The sequence below is a fragment of the Aplidium turbinatum genome, chromosome 4 (genome assembly GCF_918807975.1).
Source record: "Aplidium turbinatum chromosome 4, kaAplTurb1.1, whole genome shotgun sequence".
In the NCBI taxonomy this organism is placed as follows: domain Eukaryota; kingdom Metazoa; phylum Chordata; class Ascidiacea; order Aplousobranchia; family Polyclinidae; genus Aplidium; species Aplidium turbinatum.
This window is the reverse complement of record NC_137475.1, coordinates 12,900,740-12,924,811: the sequence shown is the minus strand read 5'-3', so window position 1 is coordinate 12,924,811 and position 24,072 is coordinate 12,900,740. Positions and strand designations below refer to the sequence as shown.

The 24,072-nt window shown below is 37.5% G+C and overlaps 1 protein-coding gene across 2 annotated transcripts; it reads right to left on the bottom strand.

The window, feature by feature from the left end:
- Nucleotides 1-2,671: 2,671 nt before the first annotated feature.
- On the bottom strand, nt 2,672-22,872 carry LOC145768206 (leucine-rich repeat-containing protein 49-like). 2 transcript variants are annotated; one of them, XM_082579692.1, is made up of 20 exons: nt 22,739-22,872; nt 22,124-22,275; nt 21,785-21,849; nt 18,358-18,464; nt 17,802-17,873; nt 17,008-17,074; nt 16,378-16,483; nt 15,755-15,958; nt 13,735-13,873; nt 13,033-13,166; nt 12,464-12,611; nt 12,121-12,192; nt 11,523-11,779; nt 10,925-11,008; nt 10,404-10,519; nt 9,137-9,243; nt 8,442-8,630; nt 7,433-7,586; nt 7,140-7,216; nt 2,672-3,549 (listed from the first exon to the last, which is right to left on the bottom strand). In XM_082579692.1, exons 1-20 carry the CDS (start codon nt 22,790-22,792, stop codon nt 3,349-3,351), a joined length of 2,505 nt encoding a protein of 834 aa, XP_082435818.1. In that variant the 5' UTR covers nt 22,793-22,872; the 3' UTR covers nt 2,672-3,348. The 2 variants fall into 2 exon arrangements, with proteins under 2 accessions (XP_082435818.1, XP_082435819.1); XM_082579693.1 differs by lacking the exons at nt 21,785-21,849; nt 22,739-22,872 and having other exon boundaries at nt 22,124-22,237.
- Between the last annotated feature and the right edge of the window lie 1,200 nt (nt 22,873-24,072).

Genomic DNA, 24,072 nt, shown 5'->3' with positions numbered 1-24,072 from the left:
GTTTCATTCTTCAAGCGAATAGGATACAAAAAGTTTTTGAATGAAGACATGTTTGAAAATATGTAGGCTACTGTGATCAAAATCTGTTGTTTCATTAGCCTACACTGTAGGCCCTACAGTGTCGCAACCATGCCATATTTTAAGCTGATTGTCCTGTGTGGCTCCTGCGAGCCGTGTAGGCTACATGTCATTTCAATATTGGTTCTGGAATCTGTGTAACTTTGGATTTTTCTTTGCGTTGCGTACAAATCCTCAGGCTGGAATTTCACAGAGCGAGTGCTTGCTCTCTTGCATTCACATGATTTTGCGTCTATCTGCGTTGTTGGTCTGTTGTGTGCGGTGGTGGATTTCCAGAAGATTAGCTTCCGGAGCGCTAGTTTTTTACTTTCCAAATGCGCTAGGTGCCGTAGAAGAAATTCAGAAATATGTTTTTATAAGACTTTGAAACAACACACTTGATGTACGGTACCTAAAACGTTGCTAAAGTAAGTATCATGGTTTATAGATGGTATAGCGTTGTTCAATGCAAATATTCATATTTTAGTGAAACAATAATACAAAAAAATACAAGTTATAGCCCAGAAAAAAAAAGAAAAAATTTGTTTTTAGTTTTTTTCACTTTTGATTTTTCAAGTTATAGCCTCCAATTTTTAAGACACTTATCGTATTCAAAATCATAAAACCTCTGACGACTTCGGGTCTCAATTGCCGGGTTACGTCCATGGTGTAATCAGGATCCAACATACTTCGCTGGTTAAAAATTTCTCAGTGGAAGACGGATCATTCGTTTCAGTGGAAGACGGATCATTTCACCATGTGCCAAAATTATTAAAAGTCACCAATAAAAGAGCGAGTTTTGCCAATACCAAACATTTAAATAGCCAGCTAGGAATTAGCAACAAGAAAACATAGAAACTCAGCTTTATTTCCGAAAAATGCCAAAGAAAACATGATCTTATCATCATCACAATGGTAGCCACTTTAACAAGTCGAAATTCTGCCACTGAAATTGACTACAATGCAACCGCCAACCAATCAGAACGTGTTATAAGAGGCTACCGTCCAATTGTGACCCTTCTAGCACTCATCCAGAGAGTTAATGCTTGTTTTGAACTTTATTTGGTAATTACAGAAGAAAAAGAGCAATAGCAGTGGTGAGAATCGAACACGCGTCAATGAAATGACTATTTCTAGCTCTAACCCTAACCCCTAAGCCAACCAGCTGACAAAAAATCCATCACTTAATTTGCTTTCTATCATCTTCTTTTCGCCATTTTTTACGTCACTTAAACCGTAGCTTATGATTGGTTGGCGGTTTCATTCTAGTCAATTTCAGTGGCAGAATTTCGACTTGTTAAAGTGGCTACCCATCATAATCATAATCCATCGTCGGTTTGTTCCCCACTAGTGGGGGTGGCCGATTGTTTCCGCGCAGCAATTGTTTTTATCCCTTTTCTCCATTTCATCCTGTCCCTTGCATCTTCCCCTTCAGTCCGACTTTTTTAAATTCATCCTTCACTTGTTGTTTCCACGTTCTTCTTGGACGACCGCGTTTCCTCTTCCCATCCACCTTTAGATCTAGTGCCTTTCTAAGAAAACTTCCTTCCTCCCTGCTTATCACATGTCCAATTGTCCATACCATCTTACTCCATTTGCCTTTGCCATTTGGTCTATGGTCTCTCTCATCTCTAGCATATCCAACAATTCTTCAGTCCTTTTTTCCCTTCTCGTTTTCACCCCACACATTGCTCTCACCATTGACCTTTCCGTTCTTCTCAGGATTGCCAGTTCACTCTCTCTCAATACCCATGTCTCGCTACCATATAGCATTGCAAGCCGCACACAGCTCCTTATCCTTTTGCTATGCCACCGGACAGCACCATTTTACAGTAATAATCATACCCAAATTTTTGTTGAACATGCTCTCAGAATGCATCAAATTCAAAGTAATTTTTCAAAATTTTCCGAGGGAGGTCCCCCAGACCCCACGCCGTCAGGCTTCATCCGCCGGCCGTAAAACTCCCCCTCCCCTTTCAAAATACCTAGCTACGCTACTGAATTGGATCATTGTCATTGGGGCTCGCAAAGCATATTCCGCACAGGGTCCGAAATACCCTAAGACCGGCACTGGTATTATGCACGCTATAACGTCCGCGTTTTGTCGTTTTTACCTTTTTCTAGACCTCTACTATACTTGACATTTATTTTTGTTGTTGTTGTTATGGTCACTAATAAAACCAAAACTAACTGGCATTAACGTTTTGAAGCGAAACCCAGTCAACTTGTTAATTGACAGGATCAGCTTGCTTGGGTCATATAGGATACTTTCATTCAGAATGAATGAACTCAACATTTCTATGGGAGAGATTGTAACAAACTCTGCGACTTACCAGCAATGTTGTCTCGACGTTTAAAAACCGTTGTGAGTTGCATTGCTGGCCTGACTTGTCGTTCCAGCAAAAATGGTTTTGTGGCAAAAATCAACCTATCATGTCTAAAATAATTTCAGTATTTTTAAGTCTTCTCCAATTGATATATTTTCGTCCGATCTTCACTGAAGAAGATGCTTCCATCAAAGATGGTACAATGTTATTGAATATTATGCTTTAAATTCACATAGGCTACTTATGTAGACGGAAGCCGTTTTAACAGCGAAATGAAAATGACAAAAATGAGTGGGAACCTTTGATGTAATCACAGTAACTGTTTAACCTGATACGTTCCAAAAACATTTCAAGCGTTAAAGACTTTAGGCTACCTGCTGATGTAGTGCAGTAGAGTACGTGCGTTAAAAGTGCAAAATAAATTCACGGTTCGTTACCACTGAAGAGTGAAGAGGCTATAAAAAAAGGCGGAATCTTACAAAACTACAAAATATCGCCACATCCAATACGTCAATAAACAGAGACTGATTTTCGAGAATTGAAAACAGAATGGACAAGTGCTCAGCTTACTTCGGTTACTGTTCACAATTTAGTTCCAAGTGCAATTTGCATGAACAGCCTGCTTTGATGACAAATCTAACCAAGACCAAAAGGTAGTATATCGACTGCGGTGTGCAGGTAATTCGCCAGAGAGCGTGGTTTGACAAAGTTTCACTTCATGGTTTTTGAAACTAAAAACCTAAACGTAAAAGTTTCAACAGACAGGTGAATAGATAGTGCCAAACCGTGGGTACCTGCTCGCTAATCAATCCTTTTTATAGGCTATTGATTTAACGTCTGCCAACGTTGAATTAATGTACAAAAGGACGAATTTGCTACTGCCAGGGCTTCCCACGAATGGCATTTTGTCGCCAGATCAGCAACACACGAAAGGAAACATTAAACAAGTGAGCCGTGGAATGCGCTAAGTTTTTTCGAATTGCCTCTGTTGCTTTTTAATGTAAGCTTCCATGTCCCACATGTCCACAACTGCGTCTTTGACCATTTGAACAAATATCATTGGCCATATCTCTTCCAGTAGTTTTTGCTTAGCTGCGATGGTAGATGACTCTTTGCTAATTCGGGCTACAACATCTTTAGCGATTTGTCCCCTTGCTTCTATATCCTGTGGAAATAATGTGTAAAACAAATTGTAGTTTTCAATGACACGACGGCAAAAAAAATCGTTCATAACAAAGGTTGTTAACGTTTTGCTGCATTAAGAGATGGACCGGTTCCAACCCCTAACGAAAATACGGTAGTGGTCTAGCATAGTGGTCTAGCATAGTGGCCTCCACAATGTCTTGAGACGTGGCCGAATGATTCAGAACGGCATACTGGACACCGTAGCACAATCTCGACAGTTATTCGATTCTAACCAAGTCGGAGACGTCCACAATTCCTATCAAGTTGGAAGTTCGATTGCCGCTCAAGACACATGGATATGCACCACTGACGATCTTAAATAAGGGTGAAACTGGATTATGGCGTCTTCCATTCACGTTCGATCGGGGCCTTAATGACTTCACAAAGCCCCATATTCTACAATGGAGATAGTAACAATGTCCTAAAGCAATGGTTCTCAACCTTTTTGTCTTGGTGGACCCCTTTTGGTGCCTTCAAAGCGTTCGCGGACCCCTAAAATTTTTATATTTTAAATTTTGGTATATCGCGTCTCCTTATGGAATCATATGTTACATAAGTTTCGAAGCAACACACTTAGAAGAATTTACTGAATTCGCAATTCGATTGACGAAATTATGTTGTGAGCTATGTTGGCACACAGGGTCAAACATTTGTACTCTATTATTATGCTCATTTGATGTTTTTCTATACTATATATATTAGGGTGTCCCACTTTTAGGCGACTTTTCAGGAAAATTAGGTTCGGGTCAAATTCTGAATGGATTTTCGTCACTGATTTCAAAAATGACGTTATTTTTCATTATGACGTCATCTTGATGTGCCAGCTAGCAGATTTTTGCTATTTTGGCCTTATCACGACTATGGCAAGAGCTAGAGACTTGGAACTTGCGCCAAAATGACCGGAAGGGACGATGTCCTATTTGTTGTCACTACAATATGAAACGCTAACTGCAACAGAAATGAAGTTATTTTGAAAAAAACATGTTTTTGCTCATTTTGGACAAAAATATGAGAAACACGGCAATTTTGCTACAGTGACGCTTTTATTTCGGTTGTTAAGTTGCTGTGCTGCGCCACATTGTTTAACAATTAAGTACAGTGGTAGTTAGTCTAGCATATTGTATTTACAATTGATTATATACCTCAGCATTGATTTTTACATGCATGTTGTAATTACTAATACTAGCTAACTTTAAACCCTTGAAAATTTCGATCAAAGATCTATCAAACAAAACCACCATTCAACAACACAACACAGTTCAATGGGATTATTTATCACACCATACTGTGCAAAGCAGCACAAATGCGCAAGTCTGTTTTGGCCACATCATCTTGGTCATCTCGAATCAAGCCGTTCACTACGCGTTTCAGTCTTCCAATAAAGCGCTCTGTTCCTCGATTGTTGTTGTTGATCATACGCAAAAACACTGATGGAGATGAAAAACATGCATTGCGTGGAGCCATCTTACTTTCTTCGGAGAAAAAAATCACTTTAGTTGTTACGCTTCAAAAGCGTCTGCTCGATATCAACGTTTCTTGGAAAACTTTTCTGTCTTGCCTCATCAGCAGCAAAAGGCGGAGCTTCAGCGTGGAGAACTTAAACTTAAAGCAACGTTTTTAGGGCTCAACCATTGAGATGCATGCTTAACGAAATGTTTCAGAACAGCGTTGAATACTGGTTCATCCACAGATTTATATGCAAGTAATAAATCTCTTGTAAGCAGTACCAATTGAGGGACCTTCAGCAGCTGAAGGTTTAAGATGGATGACTAAAAATGCTGGCAAATAAACACAAACAATAAAAGAAACCATACGTTGAAGTTTAGGGATATCTTGAAGCCCAACACAATACCCAAAAATCAGCAATCTTTAGTAACCACTCGCTGTTGTTATTCAACGCGCATGGGATAACCTTTCTTGACGATAAAAAAGTAGGGGTTTCAAATTTCCTAGAACATTCATCACTAAATGAACTGCCATAGCAAGAAGACACATATGGTCGCTCCGAAAAGATGAATCTTAGCTTCTTTCTTGTGCTCAGAAAACCATAAGATCTTGACTTTTAAATGATTTGCGGCTATAGCTGTGATGAAACATTACAATATTGTCGGATTTTCAGATGTTGGGGCTTAAGTTTTGATATTTTCTTAGCCTAATTATGTTCATCAAACCACCATCTTCGTATGCATTAGGGCCTTTCACTTTGCCTTCCAAAAAGCTTTTTGCGTGTGTAAAATAAATCTCATTTACATGGAAGAGACATTCAAGAGTGTGTACCACTCCTACTACCACTGTACTTAATTGCTAAACAAGGCGGAGCAACTTAACAATCGAAATAAAAGCATCACTGTAGCAAAATTGCCGTGTTTCTCATTTTTTTGTCCAAAAATTAGCAAAAACATGTTTTTTCAAAATAACTCCTTTTCTGTTGCAGTTAGCGTTTCATATTGTATTGACAACAAATAGGAAATCGTCCCTTCCAGTCATTTTGGCACAAGTTCCAAGTCTCTAGCTCTTGCCATATTCGTGATAAGGCCAAAATAGCAAAAATCCGCTAGCTGGCACATCAAGATGACGTCATAATGAAAAAATAACGTCATTTTTGAAATCAGTGACGAAAATCCATTCAGAATTTGACCCGAACCTAATTTTCCTGAAAAGTCGCCTAAAAGTGGGACACCCTAATATATATAGAATACTTGCAACTGTTATAAAGAATTTTCCCTTTTTCATTTGTAATCAATATTTAATTCGTTATAATCATAGTCATTGCAAAGTGTGAGTGGTAATAGATGCTGACTAACGTTTGTATTTCCAAGTTAAGCATTGATCAACAATCTGCTGTCTCAAGAATTAAGTTGAACATAGCCTTATTGAAAGGTTTAAGTCATTTATATGACATTTTTTAGTTAAGAAACCAAACCTTTGCGCACTGTCCTTTGCAATTTCAAACGACGCGCCAGCGCGTTGCGACTTACAGTTTGAAAATCTCTGTAGGCTAATACATAAATAAAGCACAAACAATTTTTAAATTTTGCAATTTATCAATCATGCTGAAAACTCATAAACTTTCACGGACCACCTGAAATCGCTTAATGGACCCCTCGGGGTCCGCGGACCCCCGGTTGAGAACCACTGTCCTAAAGTATGCAAGTGTTTAAAAAAGCCACCACGCTTCATACACCTGCGCTGTCCTTAGTCATAAGTAACCACGGGACTTGAGGGATTTGTTCACTGTATTAGACTGTAAGCAGGTTCCAGCTAGCAATATCTATTTTTTTCAAATTTTGACATCCCTTTCTGCAGACATTGAATCTATGTCACAGAATGGATTTTGTTACTTGGGAAACGACTTTCGATCACAAATCTGTTTGACGCAAAAACAAGCTAAGCAACATTTTCACTCCCTGGAAAGATATTTTCATTTTATCAGTCATGGTTGTGTAATGAAAGACCGACAACAGGATGTTCGTAACAAGCCAAAACCGACGTAAACAAGACAATTGCTGAAACTTTTAAACGTATAGTGCGTTTTAGCCTTTTGCTGCGGAGATGTTGAAATTAACTCACTGCATTTTTCTTTTTCAACATCTTCGAGGAAACGTGTTGTAATCCAGCTCTGCCAACTGATTCAGGTGTTTCTTCGCCTGAAACACCAAAATTAAACAATGTTAAAACAGCAAAGAGAAACACTGACATTGCATAATGACGTATGTCTTTTTCATTTTTCCAACGAAAGTCTGAAGCCAAAAATAGGAAATGCATAACTAGCTTGTGCGTAAATATCTCAACGTCTTAAAATATGCAACATCTAGTTAAGTCATGATGACCGATATAGAACGTTATGAGCTAAGTATAGTTACTCTGTTTGTTTTTCTTGGAATCTTTGTTAGTTGGGACCTTCTGCCTCGTCTCTCCCAGCAAAGACACAAGTCGGAACTGCGACAATTGGGATGTTGCAACCAACGACAACGAACCAAATACTTTCTCGGCTGCCACGACGTCAGCTGCTGTCACCTGCATTTGAATATAAGCAACGTTTGCTAAATGATTGAGGCAAAGTAACAAGATCAAAAGTCAATAGCCTTACTGCTATGCAGCATAAATGAACAAATACAAATGGCAGTAGTCAAAACTTATTGACTTGTGGTAATTGAATCAGGATAATCTGTTTTTCCAATGTCATACATGCAGTATCTTCTACAAATGAAATACGGTATATCAAATATGGTTTGAGTATTAATTCCAAGCAACAGGGGAAATGGTGGAAAATATTCTATAGAAAGCGTCTTTGGTATTCCAATACCGACGTCATGCAATTTGATATCGCGTTGTGTATCTCGATACCACGTTTCATCGGAATACATGATTGGTATCTTCAGAGTCACAAATGGGCAAGGCATGCAAAGATACTGCAGTGGCCCATGAATAATAATACCTCATTTGATAGACCAGTTGTTTGAAAAGAGCTATTCCTTGCAACGTAGTATAATATGTATATGATATAGTACATCAAATGCAGTTGCTATTCACTAAAAATTTTACAGGTTGTTTCACCCTTATTGGGATCATCAGATGGTTCTTATTTAAATAAAAAAATAAATTATGAACATAATTTATTTTTCTATATTTACATATATTTCAGTAAATAACTGCATTTGATGCAATTCGCTTTGCGCTTTTTTGCTAGGTATTGAGCACTTTTTTGTAGTATTAACAGTATTTATTATGAATATGATATAATATATAATTATAGATGCAGGGTAAGTTATAGGCGATGTGACAACCAATAACGTGGAGACGCTTCGGTGCCAGCATGGGACGTGGTCTACACGTTCTACGAATGTTAGAAAAAACAAACTTTCAAACTACCTCTTCTCCATTGAGCTTATAAAGCGCAAGGTGAGAAAGTCGAAAGAGAACATAAGGTTTCCACAAGGCGAACTGAGTGACTGGATTACCAGGACCACATTCAATTGAAAGAGAAGTGACTTTTTTCAAGGGGGAAAGCGCGTTGATTTGCTGCAAACTGTGGAGGTTTGTTTCTTTGAGCACGAAATTCTAACAAATAATGACAAATGACTTATTAAGGATGAAAAATAAATTCATTAACTAAATAATTTACATAGATAAACTTCTGTCCTATCCAGAGTCTGTTTACGTCTGGTGATTAAAGATTTAGATCAAGTGGACAGGAATGCAAGGGAGCAAATCTTCAGTGCTGTTGTTATAGTGGCTTCTCCCGTGTCTTGTAAGAGAATGAAAAAGTATATTACTCCCCACAGCTCCTTTGGGCTAAGAATGAATGGTTAACGCACAACAAGAATGTTTGGGAGCATTTAATCTTCAAAGGTACAGAAACTCAATCAGGTATAACGAGGCTACATTATGAACCCAGCAAGAAAAATTAGCAACATTTGTAGACAATGAATCAAAGCAAAAAAATATCAAGTTTGCTAACTGCAAAGTGAATTTCGCTCAAACGAGCATCAGTCAGAACAAGCTTAAGTTGAAGCCCACCACAATGATGCTAATATCTCTATACTACACGTATGAAGTAAACCTACCGTTGCATTTGGAAATTTGCTTCGTATTTTTCCGGTGTAAAGAGCAAAATCATCAAAGTTAATGAATTGCACAACGACCGTAGTGACAGAGGCAGAAGCTTGATTACCTTAGGCGGAAAATAAAAACTAATCAGTTCCAACATTTTCCAACACCAATTACATTCCGAGAAACTCTTTAAAGAAAGTCCAAATAAACTGCAACCCTTTCATTTTGAAAATTTTTTCGTAAATTTTATAAAGATAAAGCTTTGGTAGAGAGTTTGCTTTGTTGAACCATAGAGAAATAAAACAAAGTAACTTCAGCGGGTTTAACATGATGTATTACATACACAAATATAACATAATTAAAATAAACTCAAACGTTTTCGACACGTACATGTGTCCTCATCAGGAATTACATATCTGCAATATAAATAAAATGAAGTCTGGAGTGTCGTTAGTATACAGTTACAGTTATAATGCAAAGTCAAATTTACCTTACAATTTTCATTTTATTTATATTGCAGATATGTAATTCCTGATGAGGACACATGTACGTGTCGAAAACGTTTAAGTTTATTTTAATTATGTTATATTTGTGTATGTAATACATCATGTTAAACCCGCTGAAGTTACTTTGTTTTATTTCTCTATATTATAAAGAAAAAAAAAAAACTGCACCCAAAGTATGGTTAATAATGCAGTCACATTTACTGCATGCATGTTAATGTAACTACCGAACAAACGGGCAATATGCGTTTGTAAGTAACCAACAGAATTATATGGGGATGTGATAAGTATCCTGAATGTCGAAGTCAATCTTAGGGTGATGTTTCAACATGCGTATTGAACAGCAGCATTAAAACTTAACCATCATTTATTTAAGTTGACAAATACGTTACAAGGCAAACACAAACGACATCGCTACATACTCTAAAATGACATATTAGCGAGCGAGAAAGAAAATGTACCAACTAACTTTAAAACATTAAATCCTTGTTTGATAAGGATGTGTCATCGGCTACCGGATATAAGTGAAATACCTTAGTTGCTATTTTGGCAAAAATGTTGGAACACAAACCAACAAGTCCAATTAAAAAGTAAAAAAAAAATACAGTCGAGTCGAATCAAAAAAATGCAACAACTTCGCTATTGGTGCGTCACAAAACGCAAAATGACAAAAACACGATCATTACGTCATTACAATGAAGAGAGAACCAAATTTTCAAAACATACAGCATATCACGTCACTATCAAACAAACAGTTATCAAGATGTCGTCCACTTACCCCAGTTTTTGTCAAGCGAATCTAGCGCACCATGACCAAACAACTGCAAGCTGTCTCCGTCGATCTCCGCGAGATACGAGTCAGATATGTCCAATGACGTCATCGAGATAGTTTTGCTGAGAGCATAGAACTTTAATGAGCAACGTTACAAAAGCTTTTGTTGCAGTTAAAGAACTTCTGCTGGATTATAAATATTATAAAAATTGAATCAACGACGAACTAGCAGATTGAAAGGAAAAACAAGTAGATGTTTTCACACAAAAGAAAAATTTCAAATAGAAACAGTTTGACGCCATACAATTCATATAAAGTTAACCATTTCTAACCATTGTTAACCACTTTCTTAGTGATGAAAGAAGTTCTGCTTTCTAGTGTAAAAATCAACAGATTCAGTAAATTGTTGGGATGAAAACAGCTAAAAGATAAATCTCATTGCCCCCAGAGCCCAAACCAGAAGCACAGTATGCATTGCACAGGGTAGAAGAAAGATGGATTCTTAAAACTACAAGATCGAAACTCACTTGCTATTCGGCTTTGTCAGGTTCGGCCAACTGCCTTTCTCTGTCGGACCCTTTTGACCACCAACGTCCTTCAAAGACAAGGTTCTGTAAGAATGAGACATAATGTCGGTAAGAGACAAGAGGGGTAGGAAAAAAGAGTATCAAAAATTTTCGTTTCTTGGTTTTCAAGAATACTTGCTTGGTTGTTGTGACGTTATTTAACGTTACAGCACAAAAATAATTAAAAATTTGAAGTTTTGAGGTAAACCAAATCTAACTTGATTCGACAAGTGCAAACTTTTATCAATTAAGGCTTAATAGTCTCAACTGGAACACACATGCATGAAGTCTTGAAGCCATAAAGTACATCTAGGAGCCGTCATCAGAAATTAATTCTTTCACTGATGATGGTGAACAATATCAACATCCCAACACGTGCTCTTTGATATAATTCGGTTAACTATCAAACCCATATTACCAACTTGTAGATGTCTACTACACCGGTGATTCGCCGCATGGGGCTACAGAACACAATCACTTAACGAAAGCGTTCATAGTTGCCACATCAATATCGTGCTTGGAAAATCTCGCAAAACTTAGAATCGATAGGAAATCTTACTTTCCGATGTCGCTTCGATTCGTCACAGGTGAGCTGCGACCAGAAGTAGAATTGGCGTAGAAATCTCTTTGGTCCCTGCTGAACTCTTCCCATTGGTTGACGGGTTGGCTATTAGGCTCCGTCTCCCATTTCTGATTGGTCAACTGTGTCTTAGCGCCAGATTTCCAGAGCTGAGTGGTGAGTGGTTCGCCATACTCAGACTCCCAGAGTCGAGCCGCGTTGCTGATTGCCAGTCTCTTTTTTTCCTTTGCAATAGCCTGAAAGGTTAAAGTTGATTATTCATAGAAAGCAATAGACGTTGTATAAAATACATTCAAAAATTTGGCATAAGAGAATATTGAAAAAATCGTTGAAATTTAAAAAAATATAGAAAAGATACACTAACGTTTGCCATATATTATCAACTACTCTGTCATTTACTCGTACCAGCTTCGTTCCGAAGCCATATTACAACTGGTTGGCGATATGTTGGCGATTTGTAAGCGTCGTTTCATTTATGCTACCTGCCTATGTTCTACTACCATACTTTTGAAGTCAAAAGTTATAAATTTCTTTGGCAACGAGAATTTATTTTTTTAATATCTTCCAAGCAACTGACCTGTTTATGAACTTCTCGTTTTCTCTCCTCTTCTTTACGGAGCATGACAGCAGCAACTCGCTTCTCATCCTCCTGTGGATGGTGACATTAACAAACTATGAGTAAGACACAGAAGAGGGGAGTGTTGGCAAAGTCCATCCCCAGAGGAAATTTAAAAGAAAGTACATTAAGATAGTTATGATTCTGGTTGGTTTATTACTATTGAAAGTAATGTAACAAATCAAAAGTAGTGTAACTTTTACAGTAATGTACATTTCCCGGCATAAACAACACAGAGACTAACATTGCAATTGCTTATTGGGAATAATTGAGGATAAAGAAGCAAATGTTTGCCAATACGAACCGTTATTCGTTTCATATCGAGCTGACGTAGTTGCGGCATGTTCTTGATCACGATTTGCTTGTAGCAAGCGTCGGTTGATATCGGATTACCGTCGAGGGATATCTCGCACAAGACAGACGTATCACTCAAACACTCGATGTCGCTCCATCTGGCAAGAAATAAATCTTACAACCAGTAATATAATATGAGGCTTAGCCACTTTTCCATCGCGACCAGTTTGGGTTAGCATAAGATATTGACACACATACTTCAATATTTATAAGTAAACAGAACACCTCACTAAAAACCCACGAGTGTCAATTGAAAAAGAAAGAAACGAATAATCAGGATAAGTGATGTTGACTTAATGTACTTAAAACCAACACCAAGTGGAATTTGAAATCTTATAAAACAATGCCGTTAGAGTTGTGGTGAAACCCAGGACCGTTAAGATAATTTGGGCCGGTACCAATGAGATCATTGGACCCCAAATGAAGACACTTAAAAAAAAACGCACAAAAAATACTCTCTGGACCCACCAGTCCATCTGTCAACGCTACTAGTGAATCCTGAAAGCATGGGAACTCTACCTGCGTATGTTATTGAAGCTTAAAAATAGTCTTTGCAACGAAGTCAGCATATCGATCTCGGTGACGGTTCGAATGTTGTTTCTTCGCAGATTAAGCTCAGCAAGCGTGACCATTCCTGCCAAGTTGCTGACGTGCTGGAAAGTCATACGTCATATCAGAGCGGTCCATAGTTCGTCAATTGACACGGCAATGACAAAGCTCAATGTATATGCTGGATGCATCAGGTGAAGCGTACACTGACAAAGTGGGACTGTCGATATAGACAGGGAGCTCGATGACAGGATTTTACCTTGTTTCAATTCAATCAGTTTATGTCTACAAACATATGGACAACTGGGTTAGTTCCGATAGAGTTCTTTGCAATACAGTGCAAATATTATTATCATATTGTAGGTTATTCCAAGGATAACAATCCTTAATATGCTAATTTTTTTTTTCAATTAATCAATTTATTAATTTCATTATATTTTACCATTTGCTATGTTGCTTGTATCTGTATATACTGTATATAAGAAAAGTATAGTAAGACGATCAAACGATGGATAGAAAAGAGAACAATACAATAACCAGCCACAGGAGGCCGCAAGATGTAGCCTGATGGTCAAGAAACTGATTACGCCATCTACTGCATCATACCATGCATCACGATCGCATCCTATTTGCATGTGAAACCCATAACAGATACGAAGAATAAGTACATACCACGATCTGATTACCGGCTAAGTTAAGAACTCTTAACTCTGTGAGATGATTAAGACTTTCAATTGTGGTTATTTGGTTGCCATGGAGATCGAGGACGTCAAGCTTGAGTAGGTTCTCCAACCCAATAACCTGTTGAATCCTGAAACAAGCTGAGAATTGGTTGACCATGCTCAATATAAACTTAGTTAGTCTAAAGTCTAAACTAAATCAACTCAAACCCAACGGATACTGACAGTCAGACACTATCTACTTTGTAAAGCGCCAAGGGCAACGCATATCTGCGATGGGTGGAATGGTGGGTACAGCGCTACATAAAAACAAAAACAAATAACATATACCAGGGTGATTGAAAAGTAACTCCCTATTTTAAAATAAATACAATTTATTCAAATGCTATATCATGTTTCTCAATTTTTGTGTATATATTACTTAATGTATGGCAATTTAATTTATGTTCTTGTTTTCCTTTCAGATTTGTTTAAATATTGTTCAATTTCAATTTTTTCAAATTTATTTTATTTCAAAACCCTACAAAAATGGCTGGACGTCTTACTCTACAGGAACGTTGGCTTGGCTTGAATGTTGGCTTGGTTTAGAGATTGGCCCAACCTCTTTAAAAATATTCTATGGAGTGATGAAGCTGTATTCCACATAGGTGGATTTGTGAACCGTCATAACTGCCACTACTGGGCGGAAGAAGACCCTCGTGTTACCTGTGAAAAAATGCAAAATCGACCCAAAGTAACGGTATGGTGTGGAATGACTTTTGATGGGATTGTGGGTCCTTTCATTCTTCGCGATACCATGAATGCCGAAAGGTACCTCGCTATGTTGAAAGATGAAATTTGGCCAATTATCAGTGCTTGGGAAAATATTGAAGATTTGATTTTCATGCAAGATGGAGCTCCTCCACACTTTGCTATTGTTGTTCGTGAATGGCTAAATGCTCAATTTCCTGGAAGATGGATGGGTCGTCGCGGTTCACACGAATGGCCGGCCAGAAGTCCTGACTTAACACCCTGCGACTTTTTTCTCTGGGGTTGGCTGAAAGAGGAAGTCTACTCAACCAAACCAAGAAATTTGGAAGAACTTGAAGGGCGAATACGAGAAGTTATGATTTCCATCCCGCAAGAGTTTCTTGCGAAATCAGTTGATGCGATTCCTGGTCGACTTGAGAAGCTGGTGGCAAATAAAGGCGCCCATATCGAATTTTAAATAAAAGCCCATGCATTATACTTCCTTCTCATATTCATTAATTGTAGAAATTATATTTAAAAAATAAATTATAGTTTTTTTAAAATAGGGAGTTACTTTTCAATCACCCTGTAACATAAACAAAAAACTTGCACATAAAGACAAAAAAACATCAAGATACACCACATCTATTGCCATACTTCGAGGGTCAGTTTTTGATATGAGGCTTAGCCACTTTCGCATCGCGGCAACAAAAGGGCTACCAGAAAAAAAATTGTCAATTTATTTATAATTTAGACGCTTTCGGTATTTTTCAATTTGATGTAATATTATTATTAGTAGATAAATATTTCCTACTGTAAACATCAATTTCTAAAGATGCAAAACTGAGAGGTGAAAAAATGGAATATTTTTGTCTTTTAACAATGAGCGGTTAAAATCCTGTCTACTGCAGCAATATACGATCGCAAATTGATTGAATCTTTATCCTCGGACCGACAAAGCTTCTTTGAAAGCTTAATCCTGCAACTTCACATATTTGTGTAGGCTTTGACCACTGACGCAGCACGCAGGTCCGCTCGCCGACTTTGAAAGAATTAAGTTTCTTGAATTAAATTATTGTTAAAGTGTTGTTGTCTGTAAATTATTCCATCCGCCAGATGTCGCTGAATGTATAGCAGTCCTTTAAATGCGTTGCTCAAGCGCACACCCTGAGAGTCGAACCAGCACCGCTTGATCTTGAGGTTTCTTCGTTCCTAAGTCAGGTGCTTAACCAACTGAGCAATAAGGGCCGACAAATCTAATGTGAAAAACAGTTGTGCTATACCGGTTCTTCCCCAGCATCAGTACTCTCAGAGATTTCAGAGCAGAGAGACCGGTCATGTCTTCAATCTGGTTGTCGTAAAGATCAAGAAAAATGAGTCTTCGGAGGTTGGAAAGATGCTGGATGCGGGAGATGGAGTTGTGTTGGAAGTTGAGCAGCCGAAGATGTTCTTCTCCTTCTAGTATGGGACAAACTGACAGATGACGCCTATATACATTTTTTCAATTCAATGAAGCAAGAGAAAAATATCTCTTGCAAACAAAATGTTGTCTAAACTCACAGTTGAAGCCGTTCAGCAAACTTAAAGTGATGCTAAAATGTTGCTAAAAATAATTCCAAAAATACGAGACATGCAAAAAGAATTTACGTCCACTCCATGCAGGTAGATGAAGACTTCCAAAATATGTAGTGTATACGGTACTGAGTTTAGTTATAATTTTCCAACCATACTGCTTGTGGCCAAAATGTAATAGTCAGATTCAAAGAGAGCCATATGAATGTATCATGATTATGATGGATGTGCGTTACATAATGTGTGCTATGGCAATTTTACTGGGACAAGGATGCCAACAATTCTGAGTAAAAAGCGACAAGTCTTACTCTTAGATCTTGGACTCCGTACAAACCTGTCCAGATTAAGACGATCCGGATTGGAGGATCTCTCCTCCATGGTCCGATATACAATCGGTATTCCAGGAGCAGAGGGACTTTCAGCGAATATTACTCGATCGCCTGGAGACAAAAATATAATAATTGGTAATTAACATCAAGATCAAAAACCCACCTCCACTGAGTTATCGAAAAGTTTCTAGTAAACCCATTGTTCAAAATTTATTTTACACACAAAGCAGTTGTTTAATTATCAAATAACATTTTATTGATGTTGTTACTTCTCTATTATGACGCTAAAATATGAGGTTTGCCGCAACCTGTAAGACCGTTCTGACAAACTCAAGGGATCAATACGGTAACCGAAGTGCGAAGAGCACAATCAGAAGAATCATCAAAATTCAAAGCTGCACAGTTTCAAGTAACACCAACAGTCAACACGTAGCCAAACGGTCACAGTGTGTCGGCGTTTTTGACAACCCAAATGTGCAAGGACGGTGTTAATTCATATATCAAGCTAACACTATCGGAAAGTGAATCATGTAAAGCAGTTCAGCCCTGGCAATGCACGCCTTGGTATGAAGTATCAGCTCCATCCCAGAAAAAAAAAACAGATGCACACACTTAAAGCATTTGAATTATGTTACCTGGTAAGTATGGAGTGCTCTTCTGTTGTTGGTTTTGTCCTCGAGTTAAACTTCTTGGGGAAGAATCCTGAAGAGATTATTGGATTTTTGTGAATGTCATTATATGTAGTAGAGAAGAAGATAAATGACAATTAAGCAGCAAAACAGTCGCAACAATCAAACTGTGTTTCCAATGCTATACTAATACAATACTGTATTGCAATGGTGAAATGCGGAATGGCCCGTTTCGGTGAGTCCGATCCCTTAACGGGGGATTTTTTCAATTTTTTTTTTTAATTATCGTGTACTGTAGCCTAATTATCATTGCCGTTTTAGGATTAGGGGTTTGGGGTTAGGGGTTAGAGGTTAGGAACTCACCGAATCAGACTCACCGAATCGGACTCACCGAATCGGACTCACCGAATAGTAGCAGACCCGGTGAAATGAAGCAGAAGATAAACGATGTGCGAAAAAAAACAAAGAGCTGCAACTAACCCAGAGACAGTGCTAAATAACCAATGTTTAACAATATCACACATAACCACAATTAACATGGTCTATGTCACGTGCTAAACTGCTTTGAGATTATAACAGTGTCCAGTCCATCTATCAAAAACAAATATTGTGCAAGCACGGTGTGGCATCATATGATGTGGATCATAACATTCTTGGTTAAGCAGGCCGATCGTAACAAACCTCTAAGTACTGCATTGTAGAGTATCGTATAAGTTTCTTAAGACCTTTTTTATGTTAAATAAATTGCCACAAAGAAATTAATGTTCATATACAGCGTAATCATTCTCGCAAGCACTGACATAGTGAGAAGGTTGAGGAAGGTCGTTCTCAGGAATGCTTCCGTGCCTCTGGAACTGATCCCCAACCGACAACTGCAAAAAAGCCCTTGATTAAAAACAAGATCAAGTGGGATGTGAACATCTAAAATAATAAAAGTGATGTTGGCACAAATTGCTGTGGCAAGACAAACTTGTATCGTTGATAAACTTAAGCACACAAGCTCTATTATTAAACTAAAAAGCAAAGATCAATGATGCCTGCAGGAAGTGACATCAAGGCTTCTAAATACCTAAGATACTAGGCCTATACAACAGAAGATACGATTAATTTTAACCAATATGGCTTGGTTTGGACAAGCCCGTAGCACCTTAAGCCGACCGGGTAAGTCCAACGCACAACAGAACAAAGTTAAGTGGTTAGAGGGTTCTATATTTTATAGTTCATTTGTAAGAAAGTTTATCTTGCAACATACATTCGCTAAAGTTGTCTGATAACTTACGTTTTCAAAAAAACAAAAATACACCGTTGCCTTAATGTTTGTGCGATATTAGAAGTGGACTAAACTAGACAAATCACCTGTGCAAATTCGGTGGCGTAAACCTTGGAAGGGCTAACGACATTTCGTTTATTTCCCAGCAATCTTGTTTCACTCATGGTGTGTAATAGTGCAGGTGGACCAAAACCTAAACAATAGAGAGCGTAAAAACTCTTCAAAAATATCTTAAATGAACGATAATGTGAACAAATTTAGGTATATTTAATCGATTTACACTACAGTACTTCCCGCTTAATAAGCCCACGGTTAGTAGGCCCACCCGCTTATTAAGCCTAATTTGGTCCGGTCCGGAATTACTCCTATTCATTCGTGTAATAAAAAACAACAATTAATAAGCCCAATTTTCGATTTTATTTTCTTCAAATTGGGTAAAAAAGCGTCACAATTTACTATTTTTCGTTTGCTTTTAACAATTTTACGCTTTACGACGGAGCGAACTCAAGTCTTCAAGTTCTGTGATCGTTGGGTTGTACAAAGCACGGCTCGTTGCTGATACAACTAGCAAACAAACGCAATTTTTGGCGCTTCGTAATGATGTATGGCGTATAACAGGAAAGAACTAATTGTTGTGTATATACAGTCATTAACAGATTTAGCTACTAATAGCCATAGTAGTAAGTACAGTCGGCCATAGTCAATTATGTGTATAGAAGTGGCAGAAATTTTTCTGCTTAATAGGCCCACCGGCTTTAGCCCAAAATCGTCCGGTCCGGAGGTGGAATTAATAAGCGGGAACTACAGTATTAGTATTGTTGAATCGGTCAAAATTTTCTATCAAATTGATTTAGCGTATGGAATATTCTGTACATTAATGTAAAGGATTAAGTACTTTTGTTGCAGCTTCAGCAGTTTCTTTTTGGAATATAATTAGTTAATTACACTATTATGTGGAACAAATAATGGCATAGGGGTCAGTATAAACTCAAAAGTAATGTTCCTTTGAATACTGGAAATCCCCTTTTGCATTTGTTCCCATGGTAACGAAAAAATGTGTTGCCAAAACACAAAAATACACTTTGGAGTTTCGGTGCAAATCAATGTTGCGGACAATCAGCAAAAATATTATTGCGGTTTCAATCGCGCCGCGCCATTCAGCAAATCACTTTATTTTTCATTGAATCAAAGTATTCAGACGTGAATCAATGTAAAGAACCGATAGGCTAATTCAACGTATTCATAATGTTGAATCAATGTAAAAATGAACTGTTAGGCTAACTGGGTGCTTGAAATATATCAAAGCGCTCATCTCAAGGTTTCTTAGTTTCAACTTTCCAGTCAGCAAAAGTTTCTTTTTCTACATGGTTCCGACATTGAAGCAATGTAGAACCGACAATTTATGCTGGCTGATAAGGCCTACTAGGGTAGGGTGCTGAAATTGAACTCGGTCTGTTAGGCTGTGCAAAACATACTTATTTTCGAACAAACTTCTAACCAGAACTTTGGAAAATAGTTTGTTGATCTGAAATATCCTTGGAATTTTTTGTGTTACAGCATCTGAATGTGAAGAATTTTGTTTTGATGTAACAACTTTTATATTGAATAGCCTAGGCTAACTATTCAAAACTAAAAAGCACCCAAAGTTAAACATTGGATAAAATTTATTTGACACATCAAATAAAATCAACTAGTAGTTGACAAACGTCCACATTAGTAAAATAAGACATAAATTTTTAGCCTAAGCTAAAATACTTTGGTTTTTAGCCTAAGCTAAAATGCTTTGGTTTTTAGCTTAGGCTAAAAATAAACCCTAACCAAACCGAAATTAAGTAAGTAGCAAGTGAAACAAGAGATTTTCTTCTGGTTGCAGTAAGCAACTGGTAACTGCACATGAATCATTGGACATGTTTCAATTGACAAATTGAAATGAGATCCTATGCAAACTGACTTCATAGATACTGCATGAAAAAGCAAAGTTTAGGAGCAAAATGGTTGGAACACCTGGTCAATGTAATAAAAAAATAAAGAGACCAAAATGAAGGTACTAAACTTATTTCAAGCAAATGTCTTGAAAACTACACTGTTTTCACCTTCACAGATAATGAATGAAAGCATTCCCTGTTGTCCTCAGTTTTAAATTAAATTGCAACTGACAAAACAAGAGGTAATCAGCAAGCTTACTATGAACATAAATTACCTAATACAGTACAATAACAAATTACGTAATGTATAGTTTATTTTGAAACAATGCTTTTTATCCTAAATAGACAAGACTAAAAAGCAATGCCATGCTTTACAAAATGCAATAGGACATGAAACATAAAATATGGATCAAGTCATAGCCTACAAGCAAGTTGATTCACTGCCTACAAAAAATGCAATTGAATACAGTGGCGAAAAATAACCAAGCTGGTGATTGGGGTTGATGCATTGAAGGTCGAGTTTGGTATGCTGGTTGTTAAATTTGTTGGTGTGTCTTCCTCATCAGCAATCTCCATTGCATGCAATACCTCGATTTCCTGCTCCGCTCTTTCTTCTCTTATGACCCCATCTATTGATGTTAAAAATTTGTGTTAATCATGGAGTTTCAAATAATTTTGGCATTTTATTTGTTGTTTGCATTGATTTCGGACTATTTTTACACATTTTTCCACCAACAACAGCAGAATCAGAACTTAGACTAAAAACCTAACTTTAAAAAAAATAAGTGCTTCAGTTTTTTTAACTTACCTGATATAGGATGATTTGTCCCCACTTTCATACTCCATGTCACTTTCTTCATTCAGTAGCAACTCCAAGGCATTTGATATACCCATATTGTCAGTTTGTTCAATCAACCAATGGAGTATTTTATTGAAAATTTATTTAAAAATTTGATTGAAAAATGGTTTAATTGAAAGTTTCAAAGTGACTTAGTAAAAACCTGTTTCAATAGAAAACAAACAATGTCATCATAACCTATCTTCATAAAAAAAAAATACTTTCTTGCTGGCAGCTAGATAGCCTAAGATAGGGTAGGTAGATTGTACAGTACGGTAGTAGTCTACTGACCCTAAATAATTAAATTAGCCTAAACCTTAGCAAAATAATATAATTATTCAATAACCTTGCTACATCATCACCTACCTGCATTGATCTATGCACTTCATTTGACTAACCATACTGGGTAGCCTATAGTCCTGGAATGCCTCAGTCTAACATACAGATTACTGACTTACTGAGTTGGACCTCGAAATCGAAAATCGACTGCTGGATTTGATGTATTTCACACTTGATTGGCTTTTTTATTTATAATTAATTTCAAGAATTTGAAGGGGATCAAATCGAGATCTGGGTTAAAAATATTTTTTTAGGGTTTAAAATTAAAGCAACCCATCAGGGACCTAGATTGGCAACACATCAAGCCCTTTTGGGACATTATGACGTCATGTGCCGTCAAATTGCCTCATAATGTCACTAGATATCTAGTTGTCGGCAGTGAACGTGTTTAAAAAAAAATTCAGTATTCACCCACTGTCTTTAGAGGCCCGGATGTAAAACTATTAGCAGAGCCACCATCACTTTGAGCTGATGATCTAAACAAAACCAGAAATAAAATGAGGAAAGAGAATATCAAAATCTGGAAAGATACTGAAATCACTTCACTTACAACAGAGTTACAAATATCTTGTTTCTTTGTTTCAAGGTACAACTAAGGTATTAGCCCACTAAAATTTAGGTATTAAAACAAAAGTTATTTCTAATTTTAGTCATCTTTGACAGTGTGTACATCAAGTGCTTTGTAAATGAATACAAATTTCACAAAGTAAAGCGAACGACTTCACAACATCAGAAAAACATCATTCCTACCTGCGAGGACCCTGACCAATTGGTAAATCAGATGGACGAAATGTAGCAGCTTGATCTCTTGTCAGTCGATCAGGGGTGGCTTGCCTAATATTTCTCTCTACAACCGGTGTAGCTGAAGCTTGAAGTGTTAAATGCACAGGATGTATGCTATGCTGGAAAGCAGAAATGGGCAAGTATTTATAAGATACACTATAACTGATGCAATGTTCAGTGATGCACAGCGAGAAAAATCACCAGTTATGTTCAACAAGCTTTGCATGCACTGCAAAGCGAAAACCTCAAACTAGTAATTTGTGATACAAAATAAGCTTGACGGTTCAAAGAAAGGAAATTAGAATTTACAGCCCTCTAAGCCTGGTATGTTTTTACAGCAAGGTAAATCAACGTACTACAAAATTATATCCCTTGCTAATCCTTCAATCATTCTCTGTGCATGATAAATTGCCAAAAAGAGTTCTTCAAAATTATTACAAATGTTGACTCATTAAAAATAAGCTGAAAAACCAATAAGGTAATTGCAGTTAATGTGCAGTGTTTGGTAGGAATTTTTTTTAACCATTTTAAATCGAATTGGTCAATCTTCTTCAGTTCAGTTTGTATACAGCACGCACATACCTGATCTTTGTTAGAGCTGCCTCCTGCTCTGCCACGGAACTTTCCATGATACATTTAAGATACTGTTGGCAAAATTTTAACCTTTAAAATTATACATAAACCATAGGGAAGGTCATCACAGCTAGATATTTCTTTCAATTCAGAAAGCTCTTTAACTCAACATTAATTAATTAAACTAACAATATTTAAAAAATCTACACAACATCGCAAAAGGCAGTAGTTAATGGTATTGCAATGCATTGTACAGTATATAACATGGATAAACTATTGTTCAAGTCTAATGATGCCATGTAAAGCTTTAGTTTATTCACCCCAATAGCTCAGTTGGTTAGCATGTGACTTCGTGAACAAAGAAGTTTCAAGGTCAAGCTGCGCTGGTTCGACTCTCGGGATTTGCGCTTGAGCAACGCATTCTGAGGACTGCTCTCCATTCAGCAGCACCTAATGGATGAAATAATTCCCCGACAACAACACTTCAACAATTGATTCTATTTGTTATCAAGGTTTTTGTGCTAGGGCTTTTTTTTTGTAATCAAGATTGTAAGATTTGTAATCAAGCTTTTTGAATCTTTGAAATTTCTAAGCTTAAAATTGCCTGCTGTCAACTGTTGCTAAAAAATGGCACAACTTTATGACATTTAAGGTAATTCCATCAAAATGTCATGCGGAACCACGTTTCAAAACATATTCGTTAATTCAACGTCTGATTACACAAATAACTTCTTAATTTTGTGTATGGTTGCTGTTAAATTATGTGAATTCAGCCAATAGTAGTAGCATCTTATGAAATACATCGGAGCCGGAGCTATTTTACAAACAACTGGCTCCAGCTCCACTTGAATTTCACGAAGAGCTCCGGCTCCAGCTCCGTTGAAAATGCACGGCTCCCGGGCTCCGGCTCCAAAGCCCTGCGCATAACCCACTCTGGAATATGACTAGAATCCACTGAAGTTCAAAGTCAAAACCTATTTGTTTACCACCACCAAACCACTTGTGACGATCCAATTTGTTAATTCATTACTCAGGTGTGTGGTAGGTGTTTACTCAGGTGTGAGGTAGGTGTGTGGTACAAGTAGCACCTTTGAACCCTGGGCAGTCGCCATGGATTGTTACACCATGGGTCTCGGGGAACACTGGTCTTGATCACACACCAAACTAACAAGTGGGTCCACGTCCCACCTCATGGGCAACAACCTCGACTGGTTGGCTAAAACTTGTTAGAAATCCTGCTGCCTTGCAGGAAATACTTTTTTAAGTAAAGGCTAGGCCCACCGCCAATAACTGTGGTTAGCGTCAGGAAGGGCATCCGGCTGGAAAATCTATGCTCCAAAATA